This window comes from Podarcis raffonei, chromosome 3 (assembly GCF_027172205.1).
Source record: "Podarcis raffonei isolate rPodRaf1 chromosome 3, rPodRaf1.pri, whole genome shotgun sequence".
NCBI classification, from domain to species: Eukaryota; Metazoa; Chordata; class Lepidosauria; order Squamata; family Lacertidae; genus Podarcis; species Podarcis raffonei.
Genome location: NC_070604.1, coordinates 106,873,299 through 106,891,343, shown reverse-complemented (window position 1 = coordinate 106,891,343; position 18,045 = coordinate 106,873,299). Strand labels below are relative to the sequence as shown.

Here is an 18,045-nt window from a genome sequence, read left to right as displayed (position 1 = left end):
AGGAGTACCAACAGTGGAAGATTGGCAGATGAAGATGATGGATTTTTCGGAGCTAGCCAACCTGACTGGAAGAGTCCACGACCAGAAGGAGGAGGAGTACCAGGAAGAATGGATGAAATTTAAAGATTACTTAGCTAAATATGTTAAGATAACTTAATTGGAAAAGCTTGCAAATATTAGATAGGCTTAGTATTTAAATATGTAAGGATAGGAATTAAGATGTTTCAAGCTAAATTAGAAAGAATGAAAGATGTTAAATGATCAAGTTAATTTTTTTGAGAAAATTGATTTTGGAAAACTGTTAAAATGATATACAATGAAATTCAATCAGGGGGATTTGAGGAAGTCACTTAACAATGTTATTAAGATTGGTTTAATTACAACTAGGATGTTTGTTTGTTTGTTTGTTTGTTTGTCTTAATTTTTTGGGGAAAATTAATTTTAAAAATTGGGGGGAAAAAATTATATCCCTCCCTTCCCGGTTCAGAAAACCAGGCTAACAACAAATTTAAAACACTTAATTGATGCAACAAAAATCGCATAAAATACAGTATAAAATGTGAATAACAATAAATTTAGAATTCAAAATCAATTTAGGGGGAAAATCCATCCAATAAACATTAGATGATCACCAGGGCTAGCTGGTTAAATTAGTTCTATTTGGGCCAGCGAGGAGACCAGGGGAGAATTAGCTGTGGGATCCTAATCTTCATAAAAAGGGGAGGGGGAGGGAAGGAAGAGGAATTAAAGATCAGGCTAAGTTCAAATTGAAAGCCAGGGGGAATAGCTCTGTCTTACAGGCCCTGCGGAAGGAAGTCTGACTCCATATATTATTTATTTATTTATTGAATTTATATACCTCCCTATACCCGGAGGTCTCAGGGCAGTTCACAAAAAAGATCACAATATATAAAATAAAATAAAATATATAAAAATAAAAACAATAGCCCAATAATAGCCTCCACAGCACAAGGAGCTGCCACACTACAGAACCTCCCACACCCACTGACATAATACATCTAGGGCCCCTGAGTTTGTCCTTTGCTATCCCTGCCCAAGGACTACAGGATGTAGGAATCGGTCCCATTTGATTACTTACGCCAGAGTCTCCAAATTCAGGTCTTCGGAAGAAGGCATTTCAGTCGCATGAAGGGATACGCTGTTCTCCCTCACAATCTGTTAAAAACAAGCCAGCAGATGCAGAGAGTCATTGCCGTTTGTAGAAAAGGTTTCTGTAGCTTCGTGGATACACTTTACTTTTTAAAGTCAGAGCCCAGCTGCAAGATTTTAATTTTGGATGCCTGAAAACAAGAGGACTCCGGTAACCTATTCTTCCATTAAAGATACAATCTGTAAGTATTGCATGTCTTCTTTTATAGAGTTACAAGTTACAGCTCACTTCTACATGTGGTTAGCTGGGATTAACTTCCATGAATGGAGCTTGTTCTCAAGCCAGCATGCTTAGAATGTGTGGTTTGTCTTGTTTATGTGAAATGACATGTTGACTGAATGCGTGTCTCTAGCCACAAAGTGTAGAACCCTTTACTGCTGTAAGGGGAAAATGGAGGAAACCAGAAAACCCGGGCAGTTTTGCAGGTCTGCCTACCGGAAGCATCACGTGCCTTTTCTTTAGTTTATTACTCTTTAGTAAGGAGCAGAAAAGGTGAAATTATCAGCTGAATGCTAGTTTAAGAACATAGGAAGAGCCCGCAGGACCAGGCCATCTAGTCTGGAATCCTATTTTCGCAGTGGCCGATGCCTATGAAACCCACAAGATGACCCTCCTGTCGTTTCCAGCTTTGGATATTCAGAAGCATTTCTGCTTCTGACTGTGGAGACAGGGCATAGCCATTTGCAGTAGTAGCCATTCATAGTCTTATCCTCTATGGATCTGTCGAATCCTCTTTTAAAGCCAAGCTCAGCTACTTGTTCGCTGGACAAAGCGAAGTGGTTGCAAAGGAACTGCAATTACCTGCAAGCAATATGCTGGTTTATTAAGACAGAGGCATTATGGTGCAAACTCGGCCGCTGTCTGCACTAGAATACTCATGGTCCTCTGCAACAGGTGGCATGAAGCAGATTATGTATGTATGTATTTATTTATTTATTTATACATACCCCACCCATCTGGCTGGGTTTCCCCCAGCCACTCTGGGCGGCTTCAAACGAAATACTAAAATACAGTGGTCTGTTAAAACATTAAAAGCTTCCCTAAACAGGGCTGCCTTCAGATGTCTTCTAAAAGTCTGGTAGTTTGTTCTTCTCTTTGACATCTGGTGGGAGGGTGTTCCACAGGGCGGATGCCACTACCGAAAAGGCCCTCTGCCTGGTTCCTTGTAACTTGGCCCCTTGCAGTGAGGGAACTGCCAGAAGGCCCTTGGCACTGGACCTCGCTGTCCGGGCAGAACACTGGGGGTGGAGACACTCCTTCAGGTATACTGGACCGAGGCCGTTTAGAGCTTTAAAAGTCAGCACCAACACTTTGAATTGTGCTCGGAAACGTACTGGGAGCCAATGTAGATCTTTCAAAACCGGTGTTATGTGGTCTCGGCGGCTGCTCCCAGTCACCAGTCTAGCTGCCGCATTCTGGATTAATTGTAATTTCCGGGTCACCTTCAAAGGTAGCCCAACATAGAGAGCATTGCAGTAATCCAAGCGAGATATAACTACAGCATGCACCACTCAGGCGAGACAGTCCGCTGGCAGATAGGGTCTCAGCCTGGGTACCAGATGGAGCTGGTAAACAGCTGCCCTGGACCTGCGCCTCCATGGACAGATGTGAGTCCAAAATGACTCCTAGGCTGCGCTCCTGGTCCTTCTGGGGCACAGTTACCTCATTCAGGACCAAGGAGTCCTCCACACCTGCCTGCCTCCTGTCCCCCCAAAACAGTACTTCTGTCTGTCAACCTCAATCTGTTAGCTCAACCTCATCCTCGTCCAGACCTGTTGATGTGTACAGGGTTCCCCGAGGGTAGAAATTCCCTGAACCGCTGGCTTCGTGTAACAGTTTAGTTGGAGGAGTGCTACTTACTTGTGGCACGTTGCTGTCAATCCACTTAGAACTGGGCAGAATGTCATCCCACAAAATCAAGCACCGAGCGAGCGTCTGCAAAGAAAGAAAGAAGAGGATCAGAACAGGGTAAAGGAAAGCGAGTTGTGATGAGCTCAGAAACGGCAATTGTGTAAGAATTCCTAAGGAATCAATTAGAGTTGATCAGGAAGCTACAGGCACTTCTGTTTCAAGCTCAGAACCCAAAAGCACCCTGCAATTCTTAAGACTGTCGGAGAAAACGCAAACCCTCTTTCTCAGCACGGTGCAATAATCTACGCAAGAATTCTGTTTTGCGAACTCGGTTTGAACGATTTGTGCACCATTACACAACCAGACACTGGCTTTCATAGTCTGCGGCTAGAGTGTTAGATTGGGGTTCAAATCCCCGCACAGCCATGAAGCTCAGCCTAACGGTCTCTCAGCCTAACCTACCTCACAGGGTTGCTGTGAGTATATAACGGGCAGGAAGAGAACCACATATGCCACCTTGAGCTCTTTGGAGGAAAGGTGGGATAAAAATGCAATAAACAAACAAGTATTGCCATGGGCCAACGGGATCAGATCAACTGCAAAGTAGCCTTTGACTCAAAGCCTAATACAGTGGTACCTCGGGTTACAGATGCTTCAGGTTACAGACGCTTCAGGTTACAGACTCCGCTAACCCAGAAATAGTACCTTGGGTTAAGAACTTTGCTTCAGGATGAGAACAGAAATTGCACGGTGGCATCGCAGCAGCAGCAGGAGGCCCCATTAGCTAAAGTGGTGCTTTAGGTTAAGAACAGTTTCAGGTTAAGAATGGACCTCCAGAACGAATTAAGTTCTTAACCTGAGGGACCACTGTAATTTGAACAAGAGCATCTTGTTTAACTTTCTGAGTAGCATTTCTGGGCTTCCTTTTTTGCTGCTGAAAATCGCCCAAGAATATATTTTTTTACACAACAAGCAATTTAGCGGACAGATTCAAGGGCAACTCAAGCTTACATTGCCAACCGATGAGCACACAGGTGTTTTGGCTTTGCTGAATATTGCACTTCTGCTGGCCACATTTGGCCTTGCACGTACAAACTTTCTCTTATGCAAAGTGATTCTAAAACTGGGACAGGATGGAGAGCACTGTCGTGTGTGTGTGTGTGTGTGTGTGTGTGTTTTCTTAAAAAGATGAATGGCCTAAGCAGGAACGGCAACCAGCATGTGTCTAGACTGAAACATGCAAAAGTAATTCATACAATTTATTTTAACTGATTTGCATAAAGTAAACCCAATAAAAGGTAAACTACTTAGAAGCTTTTGTTGATTCAGTGGCATATAAACCTTCTTTTTTAAAAAAAACTCAATAAATAAGGAAATTCCGTTTTGAGCAAAGGGCATTGCAGAAGAGCAAGAAAACAAAACAAAAGACCCCAAAATATGAACATACCCTTAATAATAGAAATTCTGGTTTCACGAAGTCCAACAAATACATGGTATCCGGAGCTCGAAGCCAGTCAGCAATGGACCTAGCAAAATGTAAGTAAAAAAATAAAATGAAAGTTCTGAATTACAATGGCTTGCTTAGGGAAGCATGAAGATATGCTTCAGTAGAGCACATCTTGAATGGCTGAATTTGCTTGCTGCTTTTCTAACTTCCTCTAATCTTTCAGCTCAGCCGCCCTCCTGCTACAATCTTCACACATTTCAGTAAGTTGCTGTCAGGGAAGAGTTAGAAGTTTTCAGTTTATCAGAGGGAGAAAGCATTCCCCAAGGGGGGAAGGAGAGCAGTGAATCTAATAGAAGGGAGCAGGAGGAACAACAGGGAGGGACCGGCTGTTCACAGGAAAGGCAAGGGTTAAGTTCTAGCTCAGATTCGGAGGAAGGGAGATACAAGCCAGCTCTAGCCAGGAGGTTAGAAAAAAGAGCGGGAAAGCGAAGGGAAGGGCGCCTTCGCCATTTTGAGGGTGGCTGGTCATGGAGAAGCAGAGCTCAGAAGGTATCTGAAAGAAGTGACTCTGAGGAATAATAGTTAAGAACTGTTTATAAGATTATTTTGTTAATACACAATAAAAAGTTATAAAAGAACAAGAAGCGTTTGTGTGGTGATCTGAAGAGGACAACGACCAGTCCTGACAGTTGCAGAGGCACAATTCCAAATGCTCAGACTGAACTGCAAAGCTTCCTTGCATTTATTGGGTGTTCCTCCATCACATTCTGGGGACTGCCTGCATTGTGATGAGTTGCAAGTACCCTTAAGCATGAAGTCCTGTGATAATAAAAGGTTACGTCTCTTACACATAAAGCACGATTCCAAAACCAGTACCTATTGTTAGTCTTTAGGTAGATCATCGCTAGCGCCAGAGTCGCGCCTGGGCACGTCACGTCCACGTTTATGGTGTCTCCTTCCTATAAAGAATAAAAGCAGGGAGATAAATCAGCCTGAATGCTAGAGAACGATGTCGCACGCCACTTTTATATTTATTTACTTTCATTCCACTTACAAATGGCTTCCTGTAAAAGATCTCAAAGCAACACAACTTTGCTTTGTGCGGGAGGTGGGCCAAGGGAAACCTCTGAAGGTGGTCTGACGGACTCCTGCCCCCCAAGAAAAGTAGGGCTGAGCCTAACCAGTAACTGAGATGGGAGACTGTCTTGGAACTCCACTGATGGTGCTCTTGTCGGAATCTCCACTCGGCCAAGCTGATAAAGCTCATCTTCTGACGTTAATTAACGACCTGAGCCTCTGATAAGGCTCCAAGGACGTTCCTCCATTCAGCAGAGTTTCCAGCAAAATGCAGAAGTGATGAGATTTATGGCTACATGGCTAAAGAGTTTTATTTCTCGCTACGCAGACAGCAAAGAAAAATACATCCTCTCTCTATGAAAGCAGAGAGCAACTGAAAGGAACAAAAGAGCAGGAAACCACTAACGTCACATCCCGCCTCCCGTGAGACTTCCAAGAGCCTGGAATGTGTCTGGAATGTAAACAGAGCCTTGTGACTCTAAGCAGCTGCTCAGCGGCAAACAGAAACTAACAGCTCTGAGGTCCCTTGACAAAGGTGCGAAGAAACGAACCAACCTATTCCTTACAAAAGGATGAAGGGGAGAAGCTGCAGTGCACAACGGCTGATCCTTGCAGTACTCAAAGGGCAGAGCTCAGTTTCAGAGCATCAGCCCCTGGCATCTTCAGGCAGGGCTGAGAAAGACCCCCTACCTGAAACCTTGGGAAGATGCTGCCAGCCGGTGAAGAAAACAGGGAGCTAGATGGACCGAATCGGAATAAGGCATGGTTTAAGAAAACTAAGGTGTGCACCTTAATCTGGTAGCTTGGAGACTTGTGCTTTTCACGGTGCATTCCAGCTTGAAACCGCCGGTGGCCGCCGACCATATACTGGTAAAGCTGCTCAGGCACATTGAGGTCCGACATGCCTATCAAGTTGCTGCCGTGCTGCAGGAGTAACGGAGAGCAAAGGGTTAAATCAGCCCTATCCTGTTCTACAAATGCAGTTGCGGCCCAAGGTGCCTGAAGAACGCTCAGCGAACAAACAGATGCTGCATTCGGATGAAAATCTAGCAAACAGGCCAGCATCTCTCTCTTATTTCACTCACAACCACACGTTCCCCAAAAGAGAGAGCTACACTTACCCCGAGGCAAACCATGCCCAAAGCTAAACCAGCAGCTAGCGAATAGGACTCTCTGTCGGTGCAATACTCCATTTCAGGGCCTGGGGGGCGCCCTTAAATTTAAAACAACAACAACAAGAGTAAGTCAAAACTAGAAAGAAAGAAAGAAAGAAAGAAAGAAAGAAAGAAAGAAAGAAAGAAAGAAAGAAATAGTTGATTTTTACTCAGTTAAATATTAACCTGAATTTGAGTACTGAAAAGCTTAGATTACCATATTATCAGGGACAAATCAGGGGCCAATTTGGACAGCTTCCTTAAAGATTTTAGCCTGCGGCAGCAAAAATAAAACCCATCCATGAAATCATTCGCGAGGGGAAGCCCACACAGCGCTCGCTCCAGATGTTGTGGACTACAACTTAGCTTTAGCCAGAATAGCCAGTGGTCAGGGATGATGCAAGTCCAGTAACATCTGGAGGTTGAGCAAAACATTCATGACCCGGATGCCGCCCCAAGAGATTTCCTCCCCTGGAGCTTTACCTATTTCCGACAGCAGAACCTCGGCCGTGTGCCTGTGAGCCGTGCCTTGGTACACCAAGCCAATCCCTATCACGGCTGCCACTTGTACATTGTGAGGCACATCCAGTTCGGTGGAAGTGGGCGGCAGAAGAGCAGGGATGTGGATGCTGAGCAGGCGAGTGATGGACATGTCCATGGTGCCCAGCTTGGCGGCTGAGACCCCAAGCAGCAGCCCGATGCTCGTCATTTCGTGGCCCTGCCAGGAGAAACAAACGCATCCATCAAGTGCCATTTTTGAATGGAACAAATGCACAAAGGCACATTCATGAGCTGCACCCCAAACCGAAAAGCCTTAGGCCATGTTTCAGGATTCTTTTATTTTACAGCTTAATCAGATACCATATTTTTCGCTCTATAAGACGCACCCGACCATAAGACGCACCTAGTTTTTAGAGGAGGAAAACAAGAAAGCAATGCAAAGCCTCTTGAGCGAAGAGGGAGGAGCGCTCCAGCTGCGCTCAAGAGGCTTTGCGTGGCTATCCCTGAAGCGGACACGGAGCAATGGTTCCAAACTACAAGAAAGAAGATTCCACCTAAACATTAGGAAGAACTTCCTGACAGCAAGAGCTGTTCGACAGTGGAATTTCCTGCCAAGGAGTGTGGTGGAGTCTCCTTCTTTGGAGGTCTTTAAGCAGAGGCTTGACAACCATATGTCAGGAGTGCTCTGATGGTGTTTCCTGCTTGGCAGGGGGTTGGACTCGATGGCCCTTGTGGTCTCTTCCAACTCTATGATTCTATGATTCTAAGCCAGAAGAGCAAGAGGGATTGCTGCGCACCGATCCCTCTTGCTCTTCTGGCTTCAGCGATAGCTGCACAGCCTGCATTCGCTCTGTAAGATGCACACACATTTCCCCTTACTTTTTAGGAGGAAAAAGGTGCGTCTTATAGAGCGAAAAATACGGTAAGTGCTGGAGATGCAATGAGGACAAAGGTACCTTCTTTCATATGTGATGGACCTGTAAAAGGGTAAAAGAGTATTGGGAAATAATTTATAATGAATTGGAAAAAATGTTTAAAAGCACCTTTCCGGAAAAAAAACAACAATCAGAGTTATTTTTGCTGGGGATAATTCAGATGGAAACTCCCAGGTGTCAAAAAAGGCTATTTATGTATGCCACTACAGTGGCCCATGTTTCGTTAGCCCAAAAATGGAAAACGAGCGCGGTCCCAAAGAAGAATGGCAACTTAAACTGATGGAATATGCACAGCTTGCAGACCTAACATATAGAACAAGAGAACAAGAAGAACGTTCGTTTAAAGAAGATTGGGAAATGTTTACTGAATATATGGGGGGAAATTGTGTGCACTTGAAAACGTTGGCAGCATTAAGATGAATTCAACAGTGTAAATAAGTTTTGACAAAAGTAATAATGGAATACTGAATGGTTTAGTTTATGTAAAATATGCAGGGATTTATGCTATGTAAAATGAACCATGGAAAGAGAAGAAGGGAAGTCACTGATATTTTAAGGTTGTATAAATGAATATTCTAAATTGTAAAACAGAAAATTTAATAAAAATTATATTCTTTAAAAAAAGGATTCATTTATTTTAACATACACCACACACAAACAATAAACACATACTGTTTGGAGGGGGCCCTTCCTGACCCCACATGACTAATTTTTTTTAGGGATGTGGGGAACTGCAGTGGTGAGGGAGGAATTGGCAAAGATCTAGTGCCTTGCCTTGCACAAGGAGAAAAGCTTTTCACCAGTGCGAAGCCATCGTTGATAAAACCATGGTTTGCTGCAATGCAGTACAGTGGTGCCTCGCAAGACGAAATTAATCCGTTCCGCGAGTCTCTTCGTCTTGCGGTTCTTTCGTCTTGCGAAGCACAGCTATTAGCGGCTTAGCGGCTATTAACGGCTTAGCGGCTTTAAGAAAAAGGAAACAAACTCGCAAGAACTCGCAAGTCGTTTCGTCTTGTGAAGCAAGCCCATAGGGAAAATTGTCTTGCGAAGCGAAAAACCCGAAAAACCCTTTCGTCTTGCGCGTTTTTCATTTTGCGAGGCATTCGTCTTGCGGGGCACCACTGTAATGACGGTTAGAGTTGCTGGTCTGCCTCTGGAGGCAGAACTGCCGGGCAAGCAGAAAACAAAGGCAGACAAGCAGGCTTGAACTGTGGTTGCCTGTATGTCTGGGTACTAAACTACGATTAGCAGAAACCATGGTTTGGCATGACCACCTGACTATAGTCAGAAATACAAAAATCGTGACATCCTCCTCCCTTTGCCTTTGGGTCAAGCGTCTCACCTTTGTCAAGTAGTCATGGATGTTGAGTGTGGCGAGTTTTGTGAGGTGGCCGTTCAAACCCAGGGCCATGAGGAAGCCCGCATATTCATTGGCTAGTTCGGCATTTTTGGGTTTGTTGTAGACGATCCATGCAGAATCGATTTGAGAAGCAGGCGCGATCTTCAGTCCAGCAGCAACGCCATTGTGGAAGTTGGCCCAGCAAGCCATGTTCGGAGGCACATCTATGTTCCCACTGTTGAGGTCCACTGTGGTATTCCTAGGAGGAGCCCGGCCTACAGAGTGCAGAACGACCAACTGCATGTGAATCAGAACCGTAGAAGAAAACCCCTTTCTACTTGGGAGGGCTAAGCACAGTTAGCTGCTTTGGCGTCACAGTAAACTACAGTGGTACCTCGGGTTAAGAACTTAATTCGTTCTGGAGGTCTGTTCTTAACCTGAAACTGTTCTTAACCTGAAGCACCACTTTAGCTAATGGGGCCTCCTGCTGCTGCCGCGCCGCCGGAGCACAATTTCTGTTCTCATCCTGAAGCAAAGTTCTTAACCTGAAGCACTATTTCTGGGTTAGCAGAGTCTGTAACCTGAAGCATATGTAACCCGAAGTACCACTGCATAGTTATCCGCAAACATCAAACTGTCTTGTGTCTTATACAGTGGTGCCTCGCAAGACGAAATTAATTTGTTCTGCGAGTTTCTTCGTCTTGCGGATTTTTCGTCTTGTGAAGCACGGCTATTAACGGCTTAGCGGCTATTAACGGCTTAGCGGCTATTAACGGCTTAGCGGCTTTAAGAAAAAGAAAACAAACTCGCAAGAACTCGCAAGACGTTTTCGTCTTGCGAAGCAAGCCCATAGGGAAATTCGTCTTGCGGAACGACTCAAAAAATGGAAAACTCTTTCGTCTTGCGAGGCATTCGTCTTGCGAGGTACCACTGTATATGCTATAAGCCACTCAGAGTGGCTGGGGAAACCCAGCCAGATGGGCGGGGTATAAATAATAAAATTATTATTATTCTTTATTATTATGACAGTGGCCTGGTTCAGTTGCTGCTTCTGGCCATGGAGGCAAAGCATAGCCATCACAGCTAGTAGCCCGATAAACCCTCCTTCAAGGAACAAACTTGCTATAAGAGCTACTAATTTTTGTTCCTGTTGTGACTCAAATTATCCCTAAATTTCCTTCCCTCCTTCAGATTCCCCCACTGCCTAATCCAGAGGAGTGTCATGGATTTCATGCTACAATGGTAGCATTGTAGAGCAGGCAGTGCTCTCTCTGTGTGTGAGCCCGCAGGGAAATCAGGTTATCATGCTAAATATTGCAGGAACGCACCTGTCAGGTTTAATTTGGGAATAGGCAACGGTTCTGTTGGAACTGGATGATACGAGAACAGAGTGAACATTCCTCTTCCCAAAGGCAGAGCCATTGTCCGCTGACACAACTGCAGTAGCCTGTTGTGAAAATCAAACACAGAAAAGAATGCAACCAACAATATTATTCCTTTTTAAACACACACACACACTTATACCAATGGGTTAACTAAATTATGTTACCATCAACTTTAAAATGGGCAATAAAAAGCTGTAGGAATATAAAATACAAATAAAGAAAGCATTTCTCATAGAACAACTACCAGAAGACATCTGAAGGCAGCCCTGTTTAGGGAAGCTTTTAATGTTTGAGGCATTACTGTATTTTAATATTGTGTTGGAAGCCACCCAGAGTGGCTGGGGAAACCCAGTCAAATGGGTGGGGTATTAATAATAATAATAATAATAATAATAATTATTATTATTATTATTATTATTATTATTATTATTCCGAATACATCTAGTTCTTTTTTCTGGGGGTATGCAGGGGTACGCATACCCCTAAACATTTTGTGAATCCAAGATTGGCCTTATTAAGGGGCAGTATTTCAATATGAATAGGAAAATGGGAATACCCCTAAACATTTTTTTTCTTAGAAAAAGAAAACATTCCACCAATGTGAAATATGCAAAGCAGATAGGAAACCTGTGAATCTGTGGACTGAGTGACAGATGAACGTATGAATTTGGATTTCTCCATGCTTTATTTGTGAATATGTTATGGCAGGCATCAGATTGTGTGAATGGAGTCTACTGAAAAAGACAAGAGTTTGAAATGATGCAAGGACTTGTCTGTGGTGGTTGGTCTGCAATGGCCCAGTCACTCGTATGCAAGTCATCAGTTTAAGTCATCCAGTGAGATAGTAAATATAGTCTACCCTGGTTTTTTCTTTCAGGCTAGGATTCTTTGTCTGTGGTCTTGGGCTCAAGATGGACCCTGTTTCTTTTCCCATCCTCTCTTTTGGAAGCACCTGAACTCAGGCAGAAGACAAGAGAGAGCCCCTCCAAACAAACCAGCTGTGTGCTTTATGTTTTGATTATGCCTGGGGAGACTTCCACAGCTATTGCCTGTGCCAAGAGCTCTTCCAGACTGGCAGGTCTGCAGAGGATTTGGCATGTCAAGTAGCAGAGCAACCACTGCGCTAAAACAGAGACATCAAAGGTGCTTCCAGGCAACAATGTTTACTGAAGATTCACCCCAATTTGTTTGCAGGGAGATGACATTTGCTATTGAATGCATAAGGTAAAGGTAAAGGGACCCCTGACCATTAGGTCCAGTCATGGCCGACTCTGGGGTTGTGGCGCTCATCTTGCTTTATTGGCCGAGGGAGCCGGCGTACAGCTTCCGGGTCATGTGACCAGCATGACTAAGCCACTTCTGGCAAACCAGAGCAGCGCACGGAAACGCCGTTTACCTTCCCGCCGGAGCGGTACCTATTTATCTACTTGCACTTTGAGGTGCTTTCGAACTGCTAGGTTGCCAGGAGCAGGGACCGAGCAATGGGAGCTCACCCCATTGCGGGGATTCGAACCACCGACCTTCTGATCGGCAAAGTCCTAGGCTCTGTGGTTTAACCCACAGCACCACCCGCGTCCCTTTTTTTTTTTTTTTACAATTTGTTTGTGGGTAGGTTAGATTATGTTGCATCAGGGCAAATGCTCTACAGTGTATTTCCCTGTCACTTTCCTTACTGCAGAAAGTCCAGTCTTTGGCAATCTGTGGGTCTGTTGCACCAGAGCTCCCAAACAACAAATTTTGCAATCTGAATTTGCCCTGTGAGTCCTGCATTGAAGGGGGATGAACTAGACAATCCTTTAGGTACTTTCCAACTCTACAATTCTATGATTCTATGAATCCCACAGTGACAGTCTAAAAGTGCCCTCCATCTCAAACCTGCAAAAGAACACAGCATTTTCGTAAGGAAACTTTCTACTGAGCTTCCCGACTGCCCACTCCCATTGCTGATCCCAGCATCCTTAGGAACTTCCAGTGCCTGGAATCACTGCTAGGAAGCCTGACTCTGGCAAACGTGGGGATCTCTGCAGTGACACAATATGACACTCCAACAAACAAGCTTCTAGGAAAGCCAACAATTTACCGGTTTTCTTTTTCTTCTATATATTCGTGGTCACTGACTTCTGGCATCTGAACTACATTGACACGGACAGGGTGAGCACTCTGCAGAAGTCTGCGCACCTCTTGCACTCTCAGGTCTTCGCTCCATATGAGTGACATCACTTCCTGGTTCATATCATTCATTCCGTCGTCCTCCTCTTCTGACTCGGCTGTTGAGGGCATTTCGGAGGAGAGCACCTGGGTGTCAGACTTTTGGAGAGAGAGAGAGAAATTGTATTTTGAGTGGGGAAAGGTTGAGGCTATATATAAAAGGTTTGAGGCTATATATTTAAGGGGGGAAAAGAGTACTGGAGGCGAGAAACGTAACAGAGGTACATAAGGTTTTGCAGAGTGTGGAGAAAGATCACAGAGGAAAGCATTCCTCTCCTTCTCAAAATACCAAAACCCGGGGTCAGCCAATGAAGATGAATGGTAGGAGATTAAAGATAGATAAGAGGAAACACTTCATCACACAAAGCATAGTTAACCTATGGAATTTTCTACCACAAGACATAGTGAAGACTACTAACTTGGAAGGCTTTAAAAGGGGATTAGACAAATGCATGGAAGATGAAAATCCAAACATTCAATTTTTCCCCTTTTTCCATAAAAAGGCATTATTGGTAAAACTGGAAATACTCTTTCCCTTTAATTTAAACAAACGGAAAGCCAAGCACAGGCATTAAATCTCAGGAACTATTTGAAGGAATCTTCCCAACTTTTCTCTGGAAGATACTTATATTATGGTACTTACAGCTTTACACTTTGGCAAGTTTCCCTCGCACGCCTGTTTGGAAAGATCCTGACGGCCAATCAGAAGGCAGACTGCTTCCGGCCAGTCAGAGGCAGGCTGCTGTCGGCAGTGATATATTGCATCTCTGATAGGAAGAGCAACTCCAAATGGCAAAGACTCCAGATCTCTTAAGGTGAATCCTAATATTATAAAGAAAACAAAGCTTGGGGTAATTTTGCATGCTAATTTATATGAACCCATCTTAAGTCCAAATATACATATTAATGCCTGTAGGCACAAAGGCAGAGATGCAAACATACCCTGTAGGACAGGGGTGAGGAAACCTTTTCTGGCTAGCAAGCCAGATCTTAATCTCCCTTGGCCCCGGGGGAATCAAATCTGACAGGTTTCAATCACCTGACATCAGAGAATCAGGTGATACTGTGCTTCAAAGACCCAATTGTAAGGACTTCAAAATGCAACATGGGGGGCTGTTTGAAAGTGCTTTGCAAGCGGCACATACTGTTCCTTAAGTCTCTGAAACAGCTTTCAAACAGTAGGGTTTGGGAAGGATCAAGAGCAGTACTGAGAGGGAGAAGCAGTTTCCATGGACCGCGAACCAGTTATACCTCCTTGAGAAGTTGATGGGCAGGAGGGAGTACATGTTGGGAATCTGAATACGTGCAGCTACTCACACAGTCAGTTAGGGTTTGGCTGACAGCCAAGGCAATGTGGAGGAGTAAGTCTGCCTGGTGATACAGAGGCATGGAGACAGCTCCATGATTGGTCACATCTCTCACGGGAATAATGATTAATGGCCCACTAACTAGTACGAGTGTCAGTGTAGGAGTTGGAGGTTGAGAGCTGTGAGTCGTGTATGAGAGAGTTAGTCAAAGATTCATGTTCTGTTCTGTTCTGTTCCTGTAAATACAGTGGTACCTCGGGTTACATACGCTTCAGGTTACATATGCTTCAGGTTACAGACTCTGCTAACCCAGAAATAGTGCTTCAGGTTAAGAACTTTGCTTCAGGATAAGAACAGAAATCGTGCTCCGGCGGCGCGGTGGCAGCGGGAGGCCCCATTAGCTAAAGTGGTGCTTCAGGTTAAGAACAGTTTCAGGTTAAGTACAGACCTCCGGAACGAATTAAGTACTTAACCCGAGGTACCACTGTAGTCCACTGTATGTAATAAACACCTAACTACAAGTTCCTGGTTCCTGCTTCGTCCATCCCGTCTGCAGCCAAGCTTCCAATTGCTTTCGTAAATTCTGCGTTTACTCTGCTAGGTCTGGCTAAGGTCCTGCAACTAGTCGTGAAGTTGCGAAACACCAAATAGGTTTTGCCAATAGTACAACTTGCCTTGCTCCAGCAAAGGAATGATTGGACACACTTTAGATTCCTGAATGCTCCTAGGAAGCCCCTCTATTATCAACCCATAGGGTGGGAGTGGCTTCCCCAAAACGGCCTTAGCAGGCCGGTGATCCCTGCCCCCTACACACAGTAGGTACAGGCCCATGGCATTAGAATCCTTCAGGATGAAGACAAACAATGGTTTTTAAGAGCGTTAAGAGTATTCTAAGTGGAACACTGCTTCCCATGGTGCACATTCGTATTTCTTTTGCCTCACTGTTACATCTGGCCGTAAACACTTTTCAGGTTTTTGAAATGATAAAAACCTATGAAACATCTTTGGCCAGAGACAACAGCAGTATAGGTGCACACACAAGCTGCGACCCCACTTTCAGACTGCTTTCTGCTCTGGAAAAAAAAGACACATGTCTCTAGATTCTGCTTTCAAAAATGAAGTTGCTAGCCTTTCTATATATGCACGCAGAACGCCCACATAACCAAACACAAGTTGTATTTTTAGTGCTTAATTTTTGGTTTGGAACATATGTATTTTCTACCCTCGGACCTCCAGTTGATGGGCGGATTTATAAATACTTTAAATAAATAAAATAAATAAATTCCTGGCATAAAGTTGGAAGATCTCCTTACCTACATTCATCATCCAGACAACCAGCTTTTCCGCAAGACTGGAAGCAGATGTGCTCTGCCGAAAACTGCATCTGCACAATGGGAAAAGCAAGAGGAATGTAATGTGCTGCCGTTGCTCTTCCAGAAAGGCCTGAAGCCCAGGAGCCAAAAAGGGGCTTCCATGCCTCTCCACCTGTCCCTGATGATTCTCCCTAGGCCACCCCAACCTCACCAGCCCCGTTCCATGTCCTCCTCAACTACTTCTGCCTGGCAGGAATGTATCCTTGAACTGTGACAATGCATCTAGCTTGCCTGGACAGAGAGGGCTGTGAGTGTCACATCCATTGCCATAGGTTGCAACTCTATCCATTGCCATTGGTGTTAGAATTCCTGCTCCATGACTGCAGTCATGGGATTTTTGTCTATCATATGACGGTATATGTTTTGACTCCACAGAGTGGGAAGTGACAGAGACAGGATGTTTGTGTTACTGTGTTCCGTGAAGTGGGACTACTGTCCTTTGTTCTTTATCTCTTTGCTGTCTGATGCTAGAGAGAGAGGGAGCCATGTTGCAGTGCTCTGTCTGTGTTTATATGTAAATAAAGTAGATTAGCCAAAATGCTGAGTTGCTGAGGTCTGTCACGCAAGCTGCGAAGGCTCTGCGGATCCCTAAGTGTGCCGATGTCTGTTGGCATTGGTCGCTGTGATGTTCGGGCTGAAGAAAGCTTTTGAAGCTCCCGAACGATTGACAAGAACATGGCAGTCGGGCATGTGTCTCTACCAGGGTCCTACTCGAGTGTAGGCTGAACTCCTGACAGGGGACACCTTAGCACCCCCCAAAAAAGTATGCTGGCATGGGACTGAGCCTCCCCAAACATGAGGGGCTGGGCCTTGCCAGGCCTCACTGCAGCAGCAGTGGTTCTTGGCAGGCCTCATAGCCTCCTCCTGACACGTGTAAAGGCCTTCGCCCTCCCTGCCACTGTTGGGCAGAACTTGGCGCCTCTGTCCATTGCCTTACTCACTTTTGCCTCCGGCCCCCACTCACTACCAGAATACCATTTTTCTCCAGAAAGTTCCTCACGGAGGAACGTGGCCCTCCTGTTGAAAAATATTCCTCACATAGCAGGAAGGAGACGTGACTGTTGTCCTCTCCTTCTCCTCCGAGTCCCTACTTTGTTCCACAGTGAGCGGCCACAGTTTCCAGACAGATTTTGAGCCTTGGCCCCTCTACTGCCTAAACGGAAGGAAGCAGCAGGGGTGGGGCCAGGGCGGATCAGAATGCACCTACTGCAACACAACAGGGACTTTCTCTTGCTGGTGTGGCCCAGGCTTCTTATCTCCCCCTCCTTCCATTTGGCTCTTAGGGAAAAATTCCCTGAAAAACTAAGGCACTTCAGGAAATAGACCATAAAGAGCCGAAGAAAGAGGTGGAGGAAAAAGATCAATAGTTTAGAGGTCCTTTGAGGGAAAATAAGACTTCCCCAAGGGCAAGAATTGAGCAGAACCCATAAACCAGGCATAGGCAAACTCCGGCCCTCCAGATGTTTGAGACTACAATTCCCATCATCCCTAGCTAACAGGACCAGTGGGTCAGGGATGATGGGAATTGTAGTCCCAAACACCTGGAGGGCCGGAGTTTGCCTATGCCTGCCATAAACCGAGAGAGTAGTTTTCATATTGCTCAGGGAGGAGATAGCAAGCAAGGGCGAGCACCAAAATACCGTACTTTTCCGTGTATAAGACGAGGGGGTTTTTTTACGTTTAAATAATTCTTAAAAATTGGGGTGAGCGATGGGCATTTTGGTGAACGTTTTTAGGCACCCCCCACCCAAGAAAAGCTCAACTACTCTGGGCAATCTCCCCCCATTTTCTGAATTTTGAGTCCCTAAAAATAGGAGGTATGTTATACACGGAAAAATACGATAGCTCCCAAGTGGAACGTTACGCCATTCGCTAATTAACATACCGAGGTTCCTTCAGCTCAGTTTGCTGCTTTCGCTGCCCTAAGGAAAAGAAAGGAGAGAGGATGAAAAGGCACCGCTCTTACCTTTGCTTGCAAAGATTAAAACAAGCAGCAAAAAAACAAAAACAAAACAGGGACTTTTCTGTGGTGGCTCCTCTCCTTTGGAAAGCCCTCTCCCAGGAGGCCCGCGTGGAGAACTTGTTGCTGTCATTTCAGCACCAGGCAAAACCACACCTGTTTCCGTGGGCTTTTAAGAACTGCTAAAGTAAGCAGCTTATGAATGGTTTGGTTTGACTCTCTGCTTGAGGGAGCTGTCACTGCTTTAGTTTGCTGCTCTTAATTTGTACAATTTCTTCTTTTTTAAAATTAGTAGTAGTAGTAGTAAATTGCACTTTTTGTTTCTTACAGCTCTGCA

At 44.9% G+C, this 18,045-nt stretch overlaps 1 protein-coding gene across 6 annotated transcripts in view; it reads right to left on the bottom strand.

The window, feature by feature from the left end:
- ANAPC1 (anaphase promoting complex subunit 1) overlaps positions 1 to 18,045 on the bottom strand; it is a 54,643-nt gene that overhangs the window by 13,833 nt on the left and 22,765 nt on the right. For all 6 annotated transcript variants that reach the window (XR_008329740.1, XM_053383459.1, XM_053383461.1 and 3 more), the window contains exons 23-35: positions 17,634 to 17,670; positions 15,689 to 15,759; positions 13,712 to 13,890; positions 12,941 to 13,167; positions 10,804 to 10,922; positions 9,479 to 9,750; positions 7,184 to 7,418; positions 6,668 to 6,759; positions 6,336 to 6,470; positions 5,346 to 5,428; positions 4,470 to 4,548; positions 3,032 to 3,106; positions 1,100 to 1,176 (exon numbers count right to left, since the gene is read on the bottom strand). Coding sequence is in view for 5 of the 6 variants with exons in the window: in XM_053383459.1 (XP_053239434.1) it covers positions 1,100 to 1,176; positions 3,032 to 3,106; positions 4,470 to 4,548; positions 5,346 to 5,428; positions 6,336 to 6,470; positions 6,668 to 6,759; positions 7,184 to 7,418; positions 9,479 to 9,750; positions 10,804 to 10,922; positions 12,941 to 13,167; positions 13,712 to 13,890; positions 15,689 to 15,759; positions 17,634 to 17,670 (1,681 nt within the window). In the remaining variant the exon portion in view is untranslated. The remainder of the gene's footprint in view (positions 1 to 1,099; positions 1,177 to 3,031; positions 3,107 to 4,469; positions 4,549 to 5,345; positions 5,429 to 6,335; positions 6,471 to 6,667; positions 6,760 to 7,183; positions 7,419 to 9,478; positions 9,751 to 10,803; positions 10,923 to 12,940; positions 13,168 to 13,711; positions 13,891 to 15,688; positions 15,760 to 17,633; positions 17,671 to 18,045) is intronic.